This window comes from Hippocampus bargibanti, linkage group LG12 (genome assembly GCF_051943395.1).
Source record: "Hippocampus bargibanti isolate YZ-2025 linkage group LG12, ASM5194339v1, whole genome shotgun sequence".
NCBI classification, from domain to species: Eukaryota; Metazoa; Chordata; class Actinopteri; order Syngnathiformes; family Syngnathidae; genus Hippocampus; species Hippocampus bargibanti.
The window spans coordinates 7855585-7880993 of record NC_142745.1 but is presented as its reverse complement, the minus strand read 5'-3'; the positions used below and the strand labels follow the sequence as shown (position 1 = coordinate 7880993).

The 25409-nt window shown below is 39.0% G+C and overlaps 3 protein-coding genes across 4 annotated transcripts; 1 reads left to right on the top strand and 2 right to left on the bottom strand.

The window, feature by feature from the left end:
* Nucleotides 1-634: 634 nt before the first annotated feature.
* On the bottom strand, nucleotides 635-9007 carry mettl1 (methyltransferase 1, tRNA methylguanosine). Its single transcript, XM_089010462.1, has 6 exons — nucleotides 8824-9007; nucleotides 8548-8675; nucleotides 8283-8467; nucleotides 4862-4975; nucleotides 2321-2422; nucleotides 635-1066 (listed from the first exon to the last, which is right to left on the bottom strand). Exons 1-6 carry the CDS (start codon nucleotides 8901-8903, stop codon nucleotides 914-916), a joined length of 762 nt encoding a protein of 253 aa, XP_088866588.1. The 5' UTR covers nucleotides 8904-9007; the 3' UTR covers nucleotides 635-913.
* Nucleotides 9008-9488: 481 nt separating this feature from the next.
* LOC148890280 (E3 ubiquitin-protein ligase MARCHF9-like) lies at nucleotides 9489-12938 on the bottom strand. Of its 2 annotated transcripts, none has more exons than XM_089010501.1 (4): nucleotides 12720-12938; nucleotides 11025-11180; nucleotides 10535-10727; nucleotides 9489-9975 (listed from the first exon to the last, which is right to left on the bottom strand). In XM_089010501.1, exons 1-4 carry the CDS (start codon nucleotides 12912-12914, stop codon nucleotides 9686-9688), a joined length of 834 nt encoding a protein of 277 aa, XP_088866627.1. In that variant the 5' UTR covers nucleotides 12915-12938; the 3' UTR covers nucleotides 9489-9685. The 2 variants fall into 2 exon arrangements, with proteins under 2 accessions (XP_088866627.1, XP_088866628.1); XM_089010502.1 differs by having other exon boundaries at nucleotides 10652-10727.
* Nucleotides 12939-15846: 2908 nt separating this feature from the next.
* cdk4 (cyclin dependent kinase 4) lies at nucleotides 15847-25409 on the top strand. The gene is made up of 8 exons (XM_089009362.1): nucleotides 15847-15982; nucleotides 19052-19282; nucleotides 19372-19507; nucleotides 20721-20888; nucleotides 21676-21785; nucleotides 22993-23043; nucleotides 23133-23268; nucleotides 24764-25409. The coding sequence occupies exons 2-8, from the start codon at nucleotides 19065-19067 to the stop codon at nucleotides 24857-24859; spliced, it is 915 nt and encodes a 304-aa protein (XP_088865488.1). The 5' UTR covers nucleotides 15847-15982; nucleotides 19052-19064; the 3' UTR covers nucleotides 24860-25409.

Genomic DNA, 25409 nt, shown 5'->3' with positions numbered 1-25409 from the left:
CAGGACAAAGCTTTTTCTTCTAGATAGCCGCACATTCATATGAGCAAATTAATTAATACGTTTAAGTGTCAAGATTGAGCAAAAACCACAAGGTGTATTTTTCGATTCATTTTCATCTTCAATTGTTTGAGGCAAGTGCTGTCCTGTTTCTAATCACATCCCCTGCAGCGGCAAATACTTCCATACTCATGAAAAGGGTTGAGAAAGTGCACAAATTAACTGATGAGTTCATAAAACTGAGAATCATGTCACAGACTGACGGGCAGTCGAGCGAGTGTCAGAAAAGCTCTTGCTCTGCAACATGCAAAACAAATACTATTTTCATGCCCATGCTCGTTTCCAGTTATCATTTGAACCACAATCTGACGCCGCCTGAGATTACATCTCTACAGCAGGACCAATGAAGAAGCCATTGCTAAAAATAGAAAGTCGCACCCGTGCATGGCGTGATTATATATAATGTATATATAGATAGATCTATCTATCTATCTATCTATCTATCTATCTATCTATCTATCTATCTATCTATCTATCCATCTAGAATCCCCTAGATAGCTAGCTAGCTATATAGTGAGCTAGCTAGATAACTAGATAGATATTTATATGAGAGCCAGTCAAGAACATAGAATTGTGCTTTTCAGATGTAGCAGCTCTATTTATTATTGTCACTGTGTGTACCATGTTTCCATGATATATGGGGTTGTCTTTGACAGGATGATTCACAGGAAACAAAAGAGCATCGTAAAAAGAAAACAAAATAAAGTTATTTTTATAATAACTATAAAAACAGGGCACAAACCATGCCACATGACATTGTCATATCGCAAAAATTAAAGAAGACATCCATCACATGCCTTTCAAAGCATCACTTCTGTTGAATCATCCAAGTTACAATAAGATCAGCAAAAATCCGTTATTGTGTTTTGTTTAATGTCTGTACGGTTTGGACCAATATTGGATCTTCAATCCGCCGGAAAATAGCACAAAAGTTCTTCCCTCCGTTGCGCTGCACTTTCTTTCCCTCCTCTGTGCACACACCCAGTCGAGAAATGATGACATCATCCACCTGCAGAAACCAATCATTTGATGAGACACAGACACACCTGTGCATTGAATAAACCTTAAAATGAGATGACACGATGTGCCCACATTTGTTTGGAAATGTTTTGCACTGCCCCTAAAAGCTACTTACGCTATTGTAGAGATCTCCTGTCACCACATAAATCCGCTTAATTCCAAGCCGCGACAAGCCATTTTAAAAATGAACTATAGCCAACTTTGTTCATTAGCATCCATCGGACAGTGTACGGTCAACTCAAACTTAGCGCAATTCTCAATCTGGTCCACGAGCCTCACAATCTAGTAGCTATATGGGTGGCTAGCTAGCTATTTAGCTGGTTATCTATTAGCTATATAACTGTCTGGGTGGCTGGCTATCTATCTCGCTAGCTATTAGCTAGCTATTAGATACAGTAAAGTCTCGTTATATCGATATTCAAGGGAGTCCGAAAAAATATCGATATAACCGGGACTATCGATATATCCGACCCTGTTTGCATGTAATTTTCTCCGTGCGTGCATAGAAATAGTATCGATATAACCGGTACTATCGATATATCCGATATCCATATAACGAGACTTTACTGTATCTATCTAGCTAGCTATTAGCTAGCTATTAGATATCTATCTTGCTAGCTATTAGCTATTAGATATCTATCTAGCTAGCTATTAGCTAGCTATTAGATATCTATCTAGCTAGCTATTAGATATCTATCTAGCTAGCTATTAGCTAGCTATTAGATATCTATCTATTTGGGTTACTTCCGGGTGCTCACCCACAGAAAACTTATCCTGTGACTGTAAAGTGACCTTGAGAGTTTTGAAAGGCGCTTATAAATGGAATTTATTATTATGATTATCATATTATTATATTATTAGAGATGACATTGCGTGGATGAGGCACTTAAATCTCTGAACTGTACTTCCTGAGGCTGCTGGCCTGCCACAGGAGGTGCTAGGACATTTCTAGATGGCCGTCATCAAATCAATCCTGTATTCTTCCATCACGGTTTGGTTCAGGTCCACCACAAAAATGGATAGTGAGGATGGCGGAAAAAAAAAACATTAATCATTAAATAAACTATACTTATTTTAACTATCTTACTGACTAAAATTTTCACTTAAACCCCTCAAAGAAAATTGGGACACAGTGAAAAAAGTGACCTCTGTGAAGCAGACAGAAAACAAATACAGTTGTGTGCAAGCTGCAAACACAAAGTGGACCCCCCCCCCACTCCCTCCTTCCAAATGCTCCACGTACCAGCTCTTCATCTGAGACCCGTATAAACAATGGATGTTCGTTGAAGTGCTTCACCATCCAAAGGTGGACCTCCTCCACGTCTGTAATGGTGTAAACCAGGCCCTAAAGAGAGATGCAGAGGGATCAATAAAAAAAAGCAAGCTAACACGTTTGGTGTGAACTTGGATTAATATAGTTTCCAGTCATCTTTTACAAACTGTGTTTTACCATCTGTGTATCATGAGCTTAAAGGACAACCGACATAACTTTTTTGTTTTTCAACTGACATCAGAAAAACGTTTTATAGCATCTAAAATACCCAAAGCAAAACACCAAAATTGAGCTGCGAATTGGGCATTTTCAGAGAGTCCCGCCTCCAGTTCGTGACGTCACGCCAAGACGTCTTGCATTGCTGGAGAATCAAAACAATGGCTTCAGATTCGGAGAATATGCTTTCTTGTTCCACATCCAGTTATGAATATGATTCAAATAGTTCTGAAGAGGAAAGCATACATGTTTGTAATCGATTAAAGAATTTATTTGTGCCATTTTGAGGCAACATTGGGGGAAAATCTCTCACCCAAAAAAAGAGGCACAAAATGGTGACCTCCTGTGGCCACTTCAGTTTCCACAGGCTGATAAATTCCTTATATGGTGCTTGGACGCCCTCTTCTGGCCTTCTGGCGGCTTTTGGGTGCAACACGAGGTCCCCAGACCAAACAAGTAGAGCAAAATACATTGACGTGACTTTTTTACGGTCAGGGGCGGTCCTTTAGTGACGTCACGTACGGACTAGTCACCAACTCAAAAACAACACTTCCTGAATATTCAGCGCAAGTCTTAAAACGTAAAATATAGCTATATGCCGTGGAATCTTTGTAAAATACGCTCAGTCGAAGCCATTTTACAAATTATGGACACAACTTGTCCGGAGACGTCGGTTGTCCTTTAAATATTATTTTTTTATGCACAAAACAATTCCAGAGGAGAGGGTAAATTATTTATGTTTTCATATTTTGTGGTGTACAACTTTGTACAGATCCAAATGAAGGTTTTTCAACCCTGTCAGAGAGGTCTGTGGCCCAAGCACACTTATTAAACATTAGGCGCAAATTGCATCTCAAGGTTTCATCATACGTGCAGCGCAACGACCCATGGCAGGGCGATAAAAATAACCCAGAGACAACACAGAGGTTAATCCCCTAATGTCACTGCGGTTTACACTGGAGACTGCACAGATAGCTTTACTAGAACAAGGACTTCTTAGAAAACTCAGTCATGGCACACATTACCACACCACACTGCACTTTAGCTCACTTTTATTTCCCCCACTCCCGCTGGGAAGCTGAGATTTTAAAAAAATGGACACGCTTTATCTGTCACTCATTAACTGTAATTTGTGTTTTGGCGGGAGAACTGTAACTTTATGTAAGTGGCTTTTGACTCAGCATGACACTGTATTACATTTCAGCGTTTTGACTACTTTTATGTTCTGAATTTATTGTTTTAACCGGCTTTTGAATTAGGTTTTTTTTATACTTTGTATGAAATAACGGTTGTGAAAATGCTCTATAAATACTGTTGGGCTAAGTTGGGTAAGAAGACTTCTATGACAGCCGTCACAACACACCAACACGGTTATGGCTGGCTCAAAAGAGAAGGTCCTGGTAGACATTGCGCAACATGTGCACGCACACACACGTTCTTGATAAAGTAAAACAACAAATTTTAATAGAAAACGAAGCAACTTCTCTGTTATAAGCAAAGAATTGGTGACTGGAGGGAAGGCATGGAGGCCACATTATAACAGATATTTGACTTCACAGTGCATCCAGACACATTTAATAGTAATATTATTACTTTAAGATAATAGGATTTGTGTGTGACATCATCACAAACAAACCGCAATACAGGTCCTGCGCAGACATCATTAATTACGATTTAAAAATGGGCTGATGACATGATGCTTTGAACTTGATTGAATATTCTTTTGTATCACTAATAGGGGGATAGCTAGCTAATTAAAACCATGCGCTAGTTGTACAAATTACACTGTGGGGGGTGGAAAGTGACCCATGCTGGACTTTTAACTATGGTGGTAGGGCAGCACAAGCTATTTTAGTGACGGAGGGGTGAACGCCCAGGTGAGCACTGAGCCTCCTTTGTTCTACGCCCTAAAAATATGGAAAAATGAAAGGGCAAAAAACTATTTTGGGTTCTGTCTCCACAATTGGATATGGCTCTTAGTCAATGTGTTTTCAGCAATTGTCATCTAAGGTGTCCAATGTTTTGAAAAACAAACGTTGGCACTCCACCGTTTTTGTGTAAACTGTAATAATGCTACGTGACTCTGCTTTGATTTGTGTTTCGATGAGACGGTTTCTTCAGCCGTCATCTGTACTTTTTTTGAAGGTGTTGAACGCTACTCATCTGAAAAGCTTCGTCAGCAAATTAAAATTGTGCTGGTAGTTATTTTAGTTGACGGCTGAAGAAACCTTTTCATCGATGGACCACTCCTGTATGACTGAGAGTTTACACTGTTTTGATTTGTGTTGTACATACCCCGACTCTCAGTGTGTAGGCATACTCTGCTAATAACGTGGGACTGATGATCCTCCATTTGTGTTTGGTCTTCTTAAAATGAGGATCCGGGAAAAGGAAGAACATTTTACTAAGCTGAAAAGAAAGAAAAATAGAAATCCTAAAGTGAGCTAGGCGATTGAACTTTGAATCTACTGTACGTCACACACGTGTACACGCGCCTTCATATTATACAATGTAACCTTTTAAACACGGCAGCCATAAGACTTGGTTATTGGTTGTTATACACGGCTGATTGCAAACTGGAATTTCCATTTATAGTTGCCTGTACTTTATCATGTGAAACACACAGTGTGTTGATATTAGTCTGCCAGATCCATTAAATAAAATTCAAACAATCCCCCTCGTCCATATATTGAAAAATGATGTCAGGTATGTCGAGAAAGATGGGAAGTTAATCACCGGGCATTGGAATAGCCTCTGGGGGCTCAGTGCTGGAAGTGAGATAGGAAAACAAAAACATTGCGTACTGTTTCCAAGTTAGAAAATAAAGGAAAAGAGCGACAATTGTTGTTCGGTCTTTATTAAACCTAGGCATGTTAACTCATTCACTGCCGGACATATGCAAAAATGTGTCCACTCCAGCGTCAGGGTTTTTGTCATTTTCACTCAAATTGCAGTGCCCACAGCAATTTTAGTTTCTACATCAACATTCAATACAGCGTTAGAAACCTTAGACTCTTCTTTCATCAGAAAAAAAGAGTTAATTCCTAAGTTATATGGATCTGGAGTTATCTGAGCTTGAAATGGGGGAGCTGTAAAAAATACAATACAGTACATACATATTGATTTATATAGCGCTTAAGCTGTAACAAAGCGCTAACATGGACAAAAGGCAAATGCTGCCCCCTCGTGGAAAGGAAAAACATTGTCAGAGGTGTGACCAGCGCTTTATCGGCACCCCTGACACTCACCTTGAACAATCCTCTTTTCCACCATGTCCTCAAAATGAGTAATTTAGGTTTTATTTGGTTCCATAGATGCAATTTTGTTATTTCAAACTTTCTGATATTTTTGTAATTGTACGAAGTTTGCAAAAAAAAACAAACAACTTAAAACACGGGCTAGTACATGGACATGTTAAACACATTACTCTGTCTTTCATAATGGAGACAGAGTACCAAAATTTCATGTAAAATGAATTATATACGACTTTGGAGTTTTCGCTGAATATGTCATAATAACTCATGCCATGTGACACTAATGTAAATAATCAGCCCATATACGTGTCCTTGAGAGCTGCGCTGCAGTCATGAACCAGCAGGGCAAACAAACATACCGGTAATTGATCACGCTGCAGTTACAATACATTTTAAAGGTTAAAAGGCACTCTTGATTATGCTGAACCGTCACCACATTCAAATCTGCTTCACACGGATTGAATAATGGGGCTTGTTATATAAACAAAGCATCTATGACATCATCGTAACCTTGGCAATAGACCATAAAATGCTTTAAATCCGGTCGTGAAGAATTCCATACATAGTGCAACAAGAATGGGAAAGATGGTAACTGGTAATGCGTACCGTTTTTCAAATCAAACGTACTGTTCTGGATCAATTCCTTAGTTAGTACAATATCCAGTGGACAGTCAAAGTTTTTTTTCATCAATAAGTATCTTAGTTTCTAGAATAAGGAGGACTTTTTGAACAAAACCACCGTGTTAAGAGCACTGGTGTCCAAATACCGACACAACATCTTGAAAGAAAAATATGTTGTAATCTGTCATTTTATACAGATCAATTTCAAACCTGTTTCCACCAATGTAACCTTTGATCTGTACAATTTAACCACTCCAGTCACCTGGCTATTATCCATTATTAATGCCCCAAAAGATCACTCTTTAAGTTTCTTGCCGACATTTCGGCCTTTTAGTACACAGTGGCCATCTACCAATCCTTCTGAGCCATCCATGGGAGCACAGGATTCTGTCAACTATATTGTTATTGGACTATGTCACACTTTCTTCTTTCTTATGTATTCCTCCTGTTGAGTTTTAGTTGAATTTGGCAGAGAGGTATTAACTTAACACTGTATATTAGTTCTACGATACTTTATAGTGGTCCAAACTTGACAGATGTACTTAAAGGACAACCGACGTCACTTTTTTTGTTTCCTAACTGACATCAGAAAAACGTTTTATAGCATCTAAAATACCCAAAACACGCAGTATGATATTTTTAGTCAAATGCAAAACACCAATAAAAATGACTTAAAGTGTCTAAAAAGTACTTCTATTTGAAACCGGAAGTGGCCAGTTTCAGAAGGTCCCGCCCCCATGTTCGTGGTGTCACGGCAAGACGTCTTGCCTTGCTCGAGAATCAAAACAATGGCTTCAGATTCGGAGAATATGCTTGCTTGTTACTCTTCCAGTTATGAATATGAATCAAATAGTTCTGAAGAAGAAAGCGTACATGTTTGCAATTGATTAAATCATTTATTCTGTGTCATTTTGAGGCATCAGGGGTGGGAAATGTCGCACCCAAAAAAGGCAGAACATGGCGACACAGCCGTGTAAGGAATTAATCAGCCCGTTTCCACAGGTTGATTAATTCCTTATATGGAGCTTTGTCGCCCTCTTCTGCCTCTTTGTGGTCCTACACGACGTTTTCAGACCAAAGTAGAGCAAAATGCATTGACGTGATGGAAGGACTGCTACAATGTGTCCTTTTTTTCAGTCAGGGGCGTTCTTTCAGTGACGTAACGTACGGACTCGTCGCCAACTCAAAAACAAGACATCCGGAATAATCAGTGCGAGTCTTAAAACGTAAAATATAGCTATATGCGGTGGAACGTTTGGAAAATACGCTCAGTAGAAGTCATTTGAAGACGTTTTACAAATTATGGACACAACTTGTCCGGAGACGTCGGTTGTCCTTTAATGTTGCTACAGAGGAATGTAGGTTTAGTTGTACTTAACCACTGCTTTCGATATAATACTCCCTCATGCCATTTGAGGTGAGTTTTTAATCCACCGTGTCACAATACCATCATTGTGTAATTTAATAACCATTTTAACATCCAAGGGAACCGGATAGTATCTTGAGCTAATGTACTGGTACTCTCAGCTGATGGTATGATCTCCGACATAAATCACTTCTTTGTTGAGAATTTTTTTTTTAATGTTACCAGATTTATTTATTTTTTTGACAGCTTACTTCCGTTACCCTGGCAGCACCAGGAGTACAGGCTTTTGTATGAAAACTCTTAGTAGTATGGGGTGGGCGATGACTGACTTGTACATTTGTAGTATGATGGAGACGAAATGTCATTTCAGGAGACATTTTTGTTTGTCTATTGAAGAATTTGTAGTCATTTCGTGCACAATTTATGATAACCTGCATCCGTAAAATTTGTCAAATTGATTAGAGGTAAATCTTACCTGTCCCTTCTTGAAAAAATTGGGAAGATACTTCATGGCATTGCTGCGAAGGCAGGCAATGTTCTGGTAGCTTCCTGGATTGACCTCACGCAATGACTTGATACGATCCTTGACAAAATCGGACACTTTTACTCGGATCTCCAGGCCCAGCATGAGTTTGTCTGGAAATAGTGGAGATAACTCCACTGGGAGAGGATGCATTAGCTACAAATTACACCTAGAAAGGTCGACGGACAGAATGTCTAAATGGCTGAGACGCAAATACCTAAGAGTCCTCCGTATCCACACCCAATGTCTGCAAATTCAACTTGTGGAGTTTCTTCCCTCGACTGCTCATCAGGAAAGAATTGTGGATACAGCGTGTACCAGTCCATCTCCTCTGGACACACGGGACTGACAAAACAATGATGAAAGCAATGATTTTATCTTTATGAACACGTATGGAGATGCAAAATTAGAATACTAAAAAGAATACTGTTTTTCCAAAGACGCGGAAGTTATTCAGAAATGGTTGAATAAAGTGAATTAAGACGTCACTCACTAGTCAAACGAATGATGCGCCATGGGGTTGGAATGCGCTCGCTGTCTGTAGTAACGCTTTTGCGGCATTGACGAATTCATCTTGACTTCAACAAAGATGTTCCTCTGGATGTTTGTTTTCTCTAAAGCGAGTATTCAATATGCACTCTCTCGTGTCACGTTTGCGTCTGCATATTTTCCAAACATTCGTCGCACACCATACGTCATCGGTAAGCGACCAATATTGTGAAGAGACGGGACTACTAGTTATAATAAAAGTGACATCAACAATATTAAATTTATTAATAGTAATGTTTGGATAGTTGATGGCGATTGAAATGCAGTTTTTTCATTTTTGTTTTGTGCATTTATCCATTCTCTTATGCAAGTAAAGTGCGTGGTTGTCGAGGGACAAATTGATAACTGGCACAAGTGTTTTATATATTTACATCTTATTTACGCCCACATGGATTCAAAAACTACAATTTTAGCAAAGATGAGGCCAGTGTGCCAAGGCAGTTTTATTTGGATCTTTTTAATCTGATGTATTTAGCTCTGCAAATTCAAATGTCTCATTGGATTCAATTGACAGTACAAATACACTCAATAGTATTTCTTCAAAAGATATGTCAATTCAGAAAACAGCTGACCAACAATGATGGGTCAGAATAAAAGTAACAGAACCATGTTAGTCACAAAAATAAGATTTAGGACAACCTTTAAAATACTTTTATTCAACAAACAATTGTCTTGATTTTTTTAGACTCCAATGTAATCAGTCATTCACAAACAGGCCACATAAACAAAATTGTGCTAGTGTGCATTCAACCCTACAAATTATGTTGCCTGCAACACCAGAGTTAATTTGTTTGGTTCTGACCGCACTATACAGTGGCCACCCTCATGATGACCTCATGGTTGATAGGGTTGTTGGGCCTTAGCCTATTCAGGATACTCAAAATAGTATTGCTGATATCAAGATTAATGCAAGACATTGGACGTCGCCTCGTCTGCCCATTATCGGAGAGTTCTGCCATGGTGCTTTCCTCACCACCACCGACTTTTCTGCTGGCGTCTTTCGTTTTCTCATAATTGAGCACTTTCCACTTCTGATTTACTGTATGCCAGCGCTTTATAATCCGGTAAACAGATGGTCCTTCTTTGATTACAAGTCCTATGGATATCGAACAAAGGGTAGGAGTGCAGAAAAGAGGGTTAATACTATTTATCGGATGGGAATCTGGAACTACTTCAAAAGGAACAATTAAGTGAGTTCAATTCAGGGCAAGAAATGTGTTAAATATTTTATTACGAAAACATACATCAAGGATTCACAAAGATGCATGTGAAATATATGTAGTTGATTTGCCTGGTGCAATGTGATCTGCCTCTGGTGAAGGAAATGTACAATTATCGCGACATCCACAGGTGAGTTTAATTAAAGCGATAGCACATAGGCATTTATCAGTTCTGAATATCCCGCCATTCATCAGTTTTTGGGAATAATTAAAAGTCAAATATTTGTTGAAATGTGCATGAATGTGTGACAAGAGCTTTAGAATTTTTAATGATCAAATGACAGCGCTCATTTTACAAAAAAATGAATTAAAATTAAGTCAAACCCTAAATTGTCTTTCTAATAGCATGTGTGTCTCAACATAATATTCTGATTAATATTGCATTTGTGGAAGGATTTTGGAAAATGTTGCATGACAGTATTTGTTGTGCCGTACCTATACAAACAAAGTCCATGAAGACGTACATGCCATCAAATATCTGAAAGATATAATCCTCACGCTGGAATTCGGCAAAGGGGCTGACAATTGACAACATAAACCAACTCAAACTACCTATGAGGAACAGACAGCTCAGGATGAAGACTGCAATCTGTATCTTTTCAATTAATGTCACAGTGATGGGTTGCCACTGCAGAAACAGACAAAACACATGCAGAGGTCATAAACACGATAAACTATTTATGGAGTCACTCAGTCATCATAAAATTGCACAATCCTCAAACCGAGATCTTGTTGCAAGCGGCAAAATAGTTGCGCAAACACATAGTCCAATGGAAAGTCTCATTCTCGTTATTTTATACTTCTTTTCAAGACTATTCTCCAGATTGTTTATTTTGTTACCTTTTTTTGTGGAGACCCTGCTTTGTTGGCTTTGACCAACAGGGGACCATGTTAACCAAACATAAGTTTGTCGACATTATGATACCTGCAGTGGGTTCTTGGTGCAAATGGAAAAGACCTGGTACTTGAAGCGACAAATCTCACAGTTCCAGGAGCCTGTCTCCCCAATCCAACGAACAAGGCAAGACTGGTGAGAGAATCGTACAGAGCCGTCACAGCGGCAGGGGCTCAACAGCTCTCCCTGCAGAACACAAAAAGGACCTACATGAAGTCAGCAATGATCCATTTGATGTTCTCAAGGTGCCAGTAAGTGAATAGTTTCCTTTAAAATAAATACACCAATACTGGGACATTAAATGATTATGCTGATATGACATTATTGGCATTCACACAAATGTATTCCCATTTTTACTCACATTTTTATATGTATCTCTTTCCATACAATTCATCTTATTTACATCATTCCAGTTTCAATATGATCCCCAAATTCTCACCAAAGGGGCGGTATTTTTCTCATTTCAGAATATTCACTGACAAAAAAAAATCTCCTTTTTTCAACCCAAAATTCCCCATGAGTCCGCGTTTCCATCAAACATTGTTTATTCTATGAGATGATGTGAGATCAGATGAGCCTCCATTTAGTTTACTTGAACCAGCTATTTTATTATTTACCATTAATTTATGGTTTCGTGGTTCCGTGTATTGTTCTTTTAATCGTAAAGTGTCCTTAAGTGTTCTGAAAGGTGCTTGTGAGTTAAATGTATTGCGGGTAGAGTGAACGCTGGCGCGAATGGCTGCCGCTGCTCACCCACATAAAACAAATCCTGTGACTGAAAAGTGTCCTTGAGAGTTTTGAAAGGTGCTTATGTTTATTCTATGAGATGATGTGAGATCAGATGAGCCTCCATTTAGTTTACTTGAACCAGCTATTTTATTATTTACCATTAATTTATGGTTTCGTGGTTCCGTGTATTGTTCTTTTAATCGTAAAGTGTCCTTAAGTGTTCTGAAAGGTGCTTGTGAGTTAAATGTATTGCGGGTAGAGTGAACGCTGGCGCGAATGGCTGCCGCTGCTCACCCACATAAAACAAATCCTGTGACTGAAAAGTGTCCTTGAGAGTTTTGAAAGGTGCTTAGAAATTAAATGTATTATTATTATTATTCCCATATTACACTCAGCATTAAATATTTACACTATTTCCATTTAAAATTTGACTTATTCAGCTAAGTAACTTGACACATTTAAAAAGTTATTCATTACATTCAATATAATTTAACAACATTCTACATTTTTCAATATCGTTCTATATTTTTCAATTCCAATCCAATCATTCAAAACATTCAATATGCATTCCGTATTTTAGCCTTTCATGCCATTCATCATAAATTACAAGTCTAGTTTTTATTAATTTACTATTAATAAAGTACCAATATTGATCTTCATCAGTTTCTGTCATGGTAGGTTGAAATTTGTTTTTCCCCATTCCCTGTACTCTAATTGGATTTTGCTTTATGAGTTGAGGGTGAATATTGCTTTCTGTGTCAAGTCAGTTGGGATAGGCAACTAACCGCACATCCACGACCACGATGGATGAATGTTAATCAGGATGACCCGTGGCAACATGCTGCCCCCTAGAGGTCAGTCTTATTAACACAGGACACCCAATTGGATTTCTCCTCTTCACTCACTCCAATATAAAAGTATTGTGGTACATTCAGTATCCGACGAAACAGGATTACATAGAATGCACTCACTCCAATAAAACACACCAAAATTTACCATGTCTAGGCCTAGGAAGCAGATTCGGCACTGCGGAGTGCGCATTCCACTTTCGGCAAGACTGCTGAAAGATGTAGCGTCTTCCTGCAGGTGCTTATCACCCGACGCCTGGTCATTCCTCTCCTCCTGGTCCTCCTGCTCTGCCTGACGAGCGCGGGCGAGCGGCGAACAACAACATCCGATCAGCCCCGTCATGGTCGAGCTGGTGTCGGTCCTCTACTCCTGCTTGAATCGGAGGACAACTATATTACTTACCGATCATTCTCTTTCTGTTACGCGACTCCGTTGAACTCTTGTCAATCTCGACGTCGACTGGCAGGTTAGCGAAAAGCACTGTAGTCCTTTATGGGTTAAAAGTTGTTTTTTTTTAAGTAAATGTTTATGGTTCTTTTTTATTACGAAAGTGAATCCACGACATCTCCAAATTAGCTTGTGCTTTTTAGCAAGTGGAAAGCCTGCATTTTGTTTCTCATCCATCTAGCTAACGCTGCAATGCCTTCTCTTCGTCAAAATGAGTGCGAGCATTATAATAAGATTTTACAAACACTCTCAATAGATCATCCCGACGCCAATAATCGTAAAAGGCAAAACGTTTAGTCAAAACGTGTGTAACTTTTAATCGTCTGCCCCTGTAATCACGCTGCAAATCGTGACGATTTCAAAATTTACTTCATAACGACATAGATGACGACATACAGTACTTTTATAACGTAATCTTTGACAGTCATGAAATTGGACAGGTTAGCAGTCGCGCGAGGTTGACGTAATCTTACATTAATTTTGTTGCTTCCAACACGTGCAGTTGGGTTTTTTATGTGGAGTGATGTGCAGTGAATGTAAAACTAAACACATTTTAAAAATATCGTGTATATTTTTTTTCTGGGGGGGGGGGGGGGCAGAGTTGGGAAAGTGCTATAAAATCAGAATTGAAATTTACAACTTTTTGTGAACTGAAATTTAACTAAAAACAGTCTAAATATTTCAGGGAGAAATTACATTGCGGCTCATGATCTATCTATCATTTGAATTCAGATGAAATTTTAAGTATGCTACATTTAACAGATTGCCATTGGGCACAGAGACAATTCCCACTCACAATCACACCTATGAACAATCTGCATATTCTTTAACACAGTGGAAAACCAAAGTTCATGTAAAAAAAGACATGCAAAGTTCCAAGGAGATTTAAAACAAAATCTCCTTACTGTAAACCATCCATCCATTCTGAACATAAATGGTAAACTCGCCTGACTTGTGTGCAGGGAGCATGGGGTCCGTTCCCATTCAATGTTGATGTAAATGTGGGGATGCATGGTTGTTTGTCTCAGTGTGCCCTGTGAATGACTGATGACAATTTCAGGGAGGCAATCTGCATTTTGCCCAAAATCAGCTGGGATAGGCCCAAACAACTCCGCATGACGTTCCTCACATGTCTGCCACGACCCACAATGCAAAGCGATGTCTAGAACATATTCATAAGAATCACTTTTCCTTACCAATCCTGTCGAGGATATTCTGAAGTTTTTCTGATATGGTTTGCCAAATGTCTGTTACTGTGTACAATCACAAAATCTGCTTTATCCTCTATGAGGTAATTCATCACAAAGCTCTTGACACGATGATGTCATGTCATTATGTCATTGAATGCAGCATTACTTACATCTGTAAGACTAACATTCTTTGTATATGAATACAAAGATGAGAGCACCACAAACATCGTATTAAAGTTTTCTTTCATTACAAATAACTCAACTATTAATTTTGTTATACGTAACTGGTGATATATGTTTTGCTTAATTACTATTTTTTAGAATTAATGAGTAAACCGGGTAAACCGGGCTTTTGTTTATTTATCTCTATTTCATGCTTCTGCAAAAAAAAAAAACTTTACCGTGTTTTCCAGTGTATAAGGCGCACCCCCAATGAATGGTTCATTTTCAAAAACAATTCCATATATAAGGTGCACCGGACTATAATGAAAAAAAAATCCCCAAAAAATCTAAAAATATCCAAAGGTTTTCCAAATATCAGGCACACCACATTATAAGGTGCTACAGTAGAGGCTGGTGTTACGTACTATACAGTACCTCTTCTACAGGGGGAAATGAGGTCAGTGGCTGCTGACAGTAGTTGCAAGACCTGTTCTAGTGCAATATTATTTCACATGTAAGAAAAGAATTGCATTGTATTTTGGACAGCCACCCTCATTTCAAGATCATATAACTACAGACCCATATAATTTAGGAAGTAACTCTTTTTTCGGATGAAAGAAGAGGGTCAATGGTTTCTTACTTGAATGTTTATGTAGTCCTAAAACTCAATATTCTGTGGGTCTTGGAATTTGAGTGACAATGGCAAAAACCCTGGCACTAGAGTGGACACATTTTTAAACGTCTGTCAGTGAATGGGTTAATTCCACAAGACATTTTGGTACAGATTTTAGCAAATTATTGCCACATGTTTTGCTTTCTTGGGCTACATAAAATAACTTGGTGGGCTGGATCTGGCCCCCGGACCCTGAGTTTGACACCCGTGTACCATAATAATCAACTGTTTTATACCAAAAACCGAGATGTGAAAACGGGCAGGCAAAAAAAAAAAAAAAAACAGGTAGTCTAGAAGTGGAATGACCAGAGGATCATGGGGGGTCGTGGCCTAATAAACAAACATTCTATGGGTTCTTTCCAATCAACATATATCCGATCAACATATATCACTTTGTGAACGCATTCCTACACAGTAGGCTATACTTTATGGTATAAAGTACTGAGTACTTATAAAGTTTGTGATTACTCAATACTCTCTTTAATTGCATTCGTAGTCTGCACGAAATTTCTACACGGGATTAGACAACATCCATATTTAAAATCTAAATTACATTTTGATCTCACTTGTTTCGACACACAGTTAGATGAGTAAACCAAACATGAATTACATTACTCTCCACAGTATTCGAGTTCGTTGTGCCTGCATTTCAAGGACGACATCTATGTAGCGCCGCCCCGGACTGACTTTCTTGAAGCAACAGGAAGCGACAACCCCCCGAAAAGAGTGCAGACTGGGAGGAAAAAGAAAGCGTGGGTGGAGGTCGAAAGAGTATCGATTGATTGTCTTTTCTCGATCTCGCTCTCTGGGCACGTTGTACAACGTTGTGGGCGCCGCCGAGCCCTTCTGTGTCGGGGTGAACTTCGACGTGGCATCGAAAAGCATGTCCGATTCGTAACGCTCAAAGGAAAGCGACCCGGTTCTGGAGAGAGACAAAGGTACGACACCGCGAAGGAGAAATGTATGACTTTTTTTCGTGTGGGAGACTGTTTGGCTTGTGCACATAAGGCGTTTATCGTGAAGTCGTACATGTGCAAGTTTTCACAAGGTCTCTCGCTTTTGGCGTGCGCCACGTAACAGGAGGTGGAGGTGTGGATGCAAACCGGTGGGTGGTCATTTATGGTTTTTTTTTGTCGCTTGAGTGGTCACTTTTAATTAACAAACGCGAAGCAGCACCACGTGTTTCGCCTCCCCCCAGTTCTCTATCTGCTTCCGCCCACCGACCTCCAGTGTCAGGATGGCTTAGCTAACTAACAATGTTGCAGAAAAATACACAGAAATGTAAATATTTACTCCCAAAACAACCCAAAGACAAACCAGGGAGAATTGTAAGGAATGACTGAGTTGAGGTCAGTGTTGAAGTGAATGACCTCTCTGAATAGACATCAGGACATCAGTTGTTACTTGTACGGAGGTTATTAAACAACAACACCAAAACAATACAAACTCACCTGAAGACTTTGGACAAAAAAACAGAAGTTCATATATTTCAATTATGATGTTTAGGGTTGAAATTGGAATCTCTAGCTTTTTCTCGCCACGCTTGCGTGGGTCCAGATGATTCATCTTCCTCGTAAAGTTTTCAAAAACATGCACGTTATCAATATTGAAGATCCAAACATTGACCAATCCAAGTGTCTCACTCTCCAAGTACCAATATCACATAATACTGGAGCATAGTGGACCTAAGTGTTCACCAAAGGCAGAGCCTTTATGCCGAACCCCCCCCCCCCTTTTAACTCATTCACTGCCATTCCTGAATTTAGTCGGGAATTGAAAAGCTTGACGTGGAGAGCCATTCCCGCCATTTTCTTACAGGGGGTCCGATAAAGCGCTGGTGAGACATATGGCAATGTTTTTCCCTCCCACGAGTGGGCAGCGTTTGCCTTTTGTCCAACTGCCCCCATTTCAAGATCATATAACTGACGGCCCATATAACTTAGGAATTAACTTTTTTTCTGATGAAAGAAGATATTCTATGGTTTCTTAAGCTGCATGAATGTTTATGTAGTCCTAAAACTCAATATTCTGTGGGTCCTGCAATTTATGTGAAAATGACAAAAACCACTGGAGTGGACACATTTTTGCACATTGTCTGGAAGTGAATGAGTTAAATGAAGTTTATATACTGCGATAGTTTAACAAAGTTTAAATGATGGCAACATTATGAACGGTATGAACATTTGATTTGGTGATTCAGAAAAAAATCACTGAATCAAATATGTCAAACTAAATCGGCGATAGGTGTGAATATGGCTGGCTCTTTGTCAGTTAGGCAATCTACATCTATCCCACGACTAATCAGTTGACACACGGGACCGAGCTGATGACGACGGTTGGAAACGTAAACCCTAACAAGCAAGACAGGACAAGAAAAAAGGGAATTCATGAAACACAACGCATGCCAATCCAAACAAAGTCAAAACAACGCAGATCATGACAGCCTCGGATCAGATACGTGCTTGCTTTCCGAGTTGAAGAAGTTCTATGGAATGATTGTGTTTTTGAACAGTAGAAAGGCTCCCATTTTCACATAATGTTGACGCCTCATTAATTAAACACGATGAAGCTCATCAGAAGAATAAGAAAGTGCACATACTTTAACTTTAATATCACACCATTGCATCAAAAATATTCATTGGGTGAATATTGACAAACAAGACTCGTGTGTGTGTGTGTGTGTGTGTGTGTGCGCGTGTGTGTGCGTGTGTGTGTGTGTGCTAAAACACCGCAAACATGCTCAAAGTTTGGATTTGACGGTCCAACTATGGTAAGGATATATATATGGCCTGACACTGAAAATCAGATGTACACAATAATACATTTCAACGCTTTATTTGAACATATTCAGAAATGGATCAGTGCCATAAAGTTAAACTCCTTAAATCGATATTATTGCACATTCCTAACATCTTTTCACAAGGACATAATGATTAACTGATAGTTGGGAATTCTGTAGATGTGCAGAGTTAATTGTTAATTTATTATTGCACTGTGAAGCAATGCAGGGGGGATGGCCGTACTTGGCTGCAGCCTTGCCGAGGAACGGTTGAGCGGAGACGCCATCTGTATTTGTTTTACTGATTTCAATATTTTTTATGGCTTATCCAAATCAGTGAATCCCAACCAAGCTGCTGTGTCCCATTCATGTGTCGCGCGGGTTCATGAGAGGTGATATGATTAAATTTTACTCCATCTGTTTGAAAAATATACAAATGTTGTATATCTATCTTTATTTATCATGCCATTTGAAGGACAGAATGTCCCAGAGTTGCTACCTCGGTATTGCGTTCTGGGGAACAGGTGGGCTAGCGAATAGCTTCAACACCTTCATTATACAACTGCCATATATAGATTAATATGTATGTATTGTATTGTATTTTGTACAGCCACCCTCATTTCAAGCTCATATAACTCCAGACTCTTATAATTTAGGAATTAACTCTTTTTTTCTGATGAAATAGAAAAGTCTAAGGTTTCTTACGCTGCATTGAAGCTTTATGTAGCCCTAAAACTCAATATTCTGTGGGTGCTGGAATTCGAGTGAGAATGACAAAAACCCTGGCACTGGGGTGGGCACATTTTTGCACATTATCTGGCAGTGAATGACAATAAGCGCTATCCATAGAGAACAGGATTGAGAACCCAAGTGAATATTTGTTACATGGTGGCGGAGAAGGACACGTAATGTCCCATAGGGTCTCCCCTGAGATTCAGTTCTGCGGAACATGTGGGCCAGCCAATCGCTTCAATGCCTTCATTATACAGCTAATACATTTCAGCCACATGAGACAGAAGGAACCCAAGGCCCTTTGCGCCTCATTCCTTCACAAGTTGGCTGCAGAGAGAAGATGAGGGTAGACAAATAACAAGTTGTCTAAGCAGATGATGAAGTGTGAACCAGAATGTAAAAATGGACAAATGATTAACCCTCAGCTCTTTGCATTCTGCCCGCTCGTAAGTTGTTATTGTAAAGTAATGTGATGAGATTTGCATTTCTCTTTCAGTGCGAAACCGGTCATGGCTCATGGAACCAGCCTCCAGTATGAGCGAGTGGCAGAGATAGGCGGCGGCTCTTACGGGACAGTCTATAAGGCCCGTGATACGGAGAGTGGTCGTTTTGTGGCACTCAAGAGCGTACGGGTCCAGACAGACCATAATGGCCTGCCCATCTCCACGGTCAGAGAGGTTGCTCTGTTAAAGCGACTGGAGCAGTTTGACCACCCCAATGTGGTGAGGTAAGATAGCGGTGTGCACTCAGCCTCTTGTGTGCGGGTTCTTGAGAACACACCCTCAAAGCTTGTCGTTGATACCGCCTCCATTCCAGGCTTATGGACGTGTGTGCCACCCAGAGGTCAGAACGGGAGACTAAAGTGACCTTAGTCTTTGAACACGTGGAGCAAGACCTTAAGACGTACTTGGAAAAAGTACCAGCTCCGGGATTGGCCCCTGAACGCATCAAAGTAAGCACTTTCGCCGTAACTACAATAATATGATATACAGACACTCCCCAATTTATGAACAAGATACGCTCCGAACGGTCGTTCGGAATGTGAATTTGTTCGTAAGTTGCTTCGGGGCTGAATTTTGTATGGAATGTATCTTTAATGCTTATATAAGTATGTTCAAGGTATGTATGTTTTCGGCTTGTAAAAGTAACCTGTATTGGTTTGTAATGAAAAATAAACATTTAATAAAATATATGTTGTCTAAAGATATTTACAGTACATGTACAACTGGAGAGAATACTACAAGTTACTACAAAAATGTTCAGAGGTAACTCGAATGTTCGTAAGTAGGGAGTGTGTAATATTTAATATTATATATATAACACATTATAATATTATGTAATATTTATTATTATTTTCATGTGTGTTTTTTATTTTATTATTTTTTTGCGAATATATATTATTAATTATTACTTATTAGTATTTTATATTGTATATAATATAAAATTATCTGTAATATTCCAAACCATTTTGCCCTCCCTTAGCGTGTGATGTGTGGTTTGGCAGATAGTAAGCAATTCTTCAAAAAATGCCATCAGTGCAACGCAATTTATTACCTAATATTTGGAAAAAGTTGATATATTTACTGTATTTTGCGGTGCTTAAGGTGCACCCACGATGAACGGTGTGCTTTCAAACTTTTTTCAATGAATGCAAAAAGTTTTCCAATATAATCTATAAATATATAAAGGTTTTCCAAATATAAGGCACATCGCATAATATGGCGCAACAGTAGAGGCCGGGGTTACGCACGACTTCTTCTACAGGGGGAAATGGAGTCGGTGGCTGCTGACAGTAGTTGCAAGACCTGTTGTGGCTCAATATGACTTCACATATAAGATGCACCTGCATGTAAGGCGCGGGGTCATCTTTTGAAGAAATTCAAGGCTTTTGGATGCCCTTATATGCCGGAAAGTACGGTACATATTTGGAATTCTTTTTTTCATTCATTAAAGGTGCACCTTATAATCCAGTGTGTTTTATATATGGAAAAAAATAAAAATGAAAATACCCCATTCATTGGGGGTGCGCCTTATACTCCGGTGCGCCTTATAGAGTTTTGTATAAAAAGTCTGTAAAGTTGTTTTGGATTTAGTTTTTTAGGTTCTGCGGGTAGCCCTACATCTTTGTAGTTTGGTATGACATGTATCTGCTTGTTTTTATGCAGGACCTGATGAAACAGCTGCTGTGCGGTTTGGCATTCTTGCACTCAAACCGTGTGATGCACAGAGACCTGAAACCGGAGAATATTTTGGTAACCAGCCAGGGTCAGGTGAAGCTGGCTGATTTTGGACTAGCGCGCATGTACAGTTGCCACATGGCTCTCACTCCCGTGGTAAGAACCAAATCACCTGATTATATAAATCACCTGATTATATTTATCACCGTTATGAGCTAAAAGGGGATTAAATCGTGTGCCATAGCTTCAATGAGTCAATGATGTTGTTATTGAGAATGCAAGCCAAAAAGTATAACTTCATTTTTTTGTTTTCATTCAACTTGGTGGATTTCATTTAAAGTGGCTATCATTGAAGTAATTCTGCCCATGTTCATTTTCCTCCAAAAATGAACTTGGCATGGAGAATTCGAGGTCTTGGTATCTAAATGTGGGCTAACTGAAGTTTTTAAGTAATTTTAAAGTTAAATGTTGAAATTAGTTTAAAAAGAAGCCATGTCTCGGAATTGTTCCTCATTCTTCAGTGCAGTAAGTGGGCCATCTTCCATTTCTGAGTAGGTTGTGCCCATGAAACCAAGTTCCACTACCTGGAAAAGGTTCAAGGAATTAGACAAAACGGATCAAACGAATAGCGCTGACATGGCTGCTTGTGTATCTGCTTGCGAGTCTACGTGATTGTTATACATCGTTTATGCAACATTAGGACAATTTCCAAAAAACAAAACCCTCCAAAATTATAATCATTGCCATACAAACAACCATGGTGTACGTTTCCAGTTTTAATTCCACCCATACAACTTGAAATCAGTTGTTTGGTCACAGCAATTCTTTATAGAACAACATCTGAACATTTCCAAGCCGCCATAAATGTAAAGCTAAATGTAACAAACAAGTCTTGTTTTTGGTCGCTTATTCATCCTCTGGTTGCTGCATGCATCTGTCTAAGGTGGTGACACTGTGGTATCGCCCTCCTGAGGTTTTACTGCAGTCTAGCTACGCCACACCTGTAGACATCTGGAGCTCCGGTTGCATCTTTGCGGAAATGTTCAAACGCAAGTGAGTCAACAGGATTGTCGATATGTAATCATGTACAGTGAAACCTCAACTTACAAACTTAATTGGTTCCCAGACAGAGTGTGTAAGGCGAAAAGTGTGTATCTCAAAAAATATTTTCCCATAGGAAACCATTAAAATGGGAATAATCCGTTCCCGGGTTTCCATAAAATATACTTTTCAACTAAATAAGCCTTAAAACTACACACAACATACCTTATTCTATGTATAATAAATGTGCTATTGTATTGTAATGAAAGAAATACACTGCATTGTATCATAAAGTCACATTATTTACATTTGTGGTGGTCATTTATGGCTTGATGGAATGGCGTTGGATGTCGAAGGTCAAAGGGAATTGCTGTTTGGAAAGAGAGGCGCATTACATGAGGACTGTAATTAAAGAAATAAACTGTGCTGTAAAATAAAGTTTTATTGACCTTTTTGATGGTCGTTGATGGCTTATGGAAGGAGTGTCACCTTCCACATGGACTGTTGGTAACTTAACCTCTGGTGCTGTTCGGTCGTGTGCTTCCGCCGAAGATCACTCCGCCAGCCGTGGTGGGTGTGTATTATGAAAATAGTGCTTATTATAAAGTTTAATTTTCATAAATTTGACGTTTGTAAGACAAAGTTTGTAAGTTGAGGTGTTTGTAAGTTGAGGTCTCACTGTACTGTAAATCACATCCGTGAAAGCAAATCAAGCATTCCATGTTCCATGATGCTAGCTAAAGTCCGAACCAAAAAAATCAAATAAGAAAACCACAATAACAGTCATTATTCTTGACTTCTGATTTGAAAACTTACTACAATGTGGCCCCAGGCAAAATACCTAATGGCAAGTGTCAATTATCTATTTGCGATCTATTGGCTATCTATCGACCTAGCTATTAGCTATATAGCTACCTAGCTAACGTAATAGATAGCTAGCTAGCTATTAGCTATATAGCTAGCTAGCTATCTATTACGTTTGATTACTGTCGTAGCAAACTCCAAAACTCCTGAACTTTATATTTTTTAATATTTCATTCTGTACTGTATGGTTAATTTTTAAATGTGTTTTTTGCATGCATTACCTTTTTTTCCTACTTTCTTCCTTTCAAATTTTTGCTGCTGTAAATTGCGAATTTCTCCATTGCAAGGCAAGTAAATATTTTCTAATCTTATCAAATTGTAATATTAATCTTGGATGAACTGTTCTTTCTGTCAGGCCCTTGTTCTGTGGAGAATCCGAAGTGGACCAACTCGGGAAAATCTTTGAGTGAGTCGCATATTGAAGCAGGGTTACTACAGTGTAACTTGCACTGGCTCCTGATTCCCATTTCACTGAAATTGAATGTGTCATTGCAGAGTGATTGGACTGCCACCAGAGGAGGAGTGGCCAACTGGTGTTACAATTTCAAGAAAACACTTCCCCCCTTTCACGGCTCGCCCAATAACTGACTTTGTTCCGGAGATAAATGAGCAGGGAGCGCAACTGCTGCTGGTAAGATGTCAGTGATCTGAATGTCAAGTGACAGCCGATCAGGATGTTAACAGAAATGTAACATGAGACTTCATGCTTACTCAGTAAACCTCTGAAATTGCCAGGATTGTAGCATTTTAGCTTAGTACTATGATGGGTTGAATTCAATGAAAGCATTTCCAAAATGGCCCTTTAAATATGAGACCTCGACATTAGAACCATATCATATTTTAAGTCACCACTATTTCTCAAAATGTCTGTCCGTTGGGTGCTTAAAAAGTCTAAAAAGCTTACATTTTAATCTTCACATCTTCGTGATAAACCGCTTCTTCATTGAATCTTCCTCACCATCAAACAATTTGTTCTCACCATAATGCAACTGCATACGTTGGTTAAATGTTAACTCATTCACTGCCAGTGCCAGGGTTTTTGTCATTGTCACTCAAATTGCAGGACCAACAGAATATTGAACATTCAACGCAGCGTACGAAACCTTAGTCACTCTTCTTTCATCAGAAAAAAAAGAGTTAATTCCTAAGGTAGATGGGTCTGGAGTTATCTGAGCTTAAAATGGGGCCGGCTGTACAGAATACAATATAATCACTACAGTACCTCTACATATTGACTTATAAAGCGCTTTAACAACAGCTGAAGCTGTGAAAAAAAGTGGACAAAAGGCAAATGCTGCCCCCTCGTGGGAGGGAAGAACATTGCCAGAGGCCTGACCAGTGCTTTAACGGCACCCCCCCCCCCCTTCCACATTATGCTTTTCAATTCCCGAATACATCTGAAAATGGCAATGAATGAGTTAAGCACACAATGTGGCGAAAAATAGATACATAACACCACTCTGTTGTAACAAGTACACATTTACCATCCCTACCCTAAACCCAAGTATGATTTTATTTCAAAATAAAACATATGTCAATTTCTATTTACTATAATTTTTATTTGGATTCTCATTGAGTTTTTGTACAAACCTTCCAGGAAACTTTCATGATAAAAACTAACCTGAAAAACTTGCTGAGTATTGCAGTAGCGGGAAAGAATGTATTCAGTCAGAACCATCAATTAATATATTATTTATAGAATTCATTGTGGTTGTTGTTAAAATAATATAAGCAATGAGCATACACCCTTATTCCCCAGCCGATATTCTTTTACAAATCAAAATGCTACTCTGTCATTTTTTTTAAAAGTCATTTTTATTAATGACTACTTCTGCCTATGTACGGTTACATATGATTTATATATAAAAGTTGTCCAAAACAACAGCCGTAATCGGAAAACTTGACCCTGATTAGTCTTTCATCCAAGAAGTTCTCCAAATCTCTTTTCGGTTGCCTGGCAACTGGCTTCATCCAGGATGAGAGCAAAACATCCCGTAAAATGGGCATCGATCAATGTTTGCAAAGTGGATTCGCAAACCTTATATTTGAGAGCTTGTTTTCAAGATCGCTTTCTCAATTGGACTTTTCTAATATCACTAATAATATCTCTTGTGTTTTTCTTTCAGGAAATGTTAACCTTTGACCCCTGTGATCGAATATCCGCTCTGAATGCACTAAATCATCCATATTTTCGCGATGAGGAGATATTGACTGAGACATGAAGCTGAGCTGCTGCTGAAAAAAAACCCGAAACAACAGAGGTAACAGCTACAGCTTTACCCACAAGATTTCACGCCCAAGGAGTCCCTCCTGTACCATGCAATCTTTTTTAATTACTCCAGTGTTGAAAACAATTAAACAAAAGAGAATCACATTGAAACAGAGCGAACTTAATGGATCACCGCCATGCTTTTACGAAATGTAAATGTCACACTTCTTGATGTTAGCATAGCATGACTTCATTATTGTTTGTGCTCAGTTTGTCCATTGGCTTTTAGCGACAGGCTCCACAAAGTAACAGAATTGACATTTTGCTTGTGAGCAATTCTTTAGTCAATTGAAAATACAATGACCAGAACATCAATGACTCTTTCAAAAAATATTTGTCATTAATGAATGACTAAAGAGGTGGATTGCTGATTCCATTGTTGTTCTTGTGTGTGTGCATGTGTGTGTGCGTGCATATGTGTATGTACCTTCTGAATTCAGCCTGCACTGCGACCACAAAGGAATAAAAACAACTTTCATCACCAAACAACTCAATGACTTAAA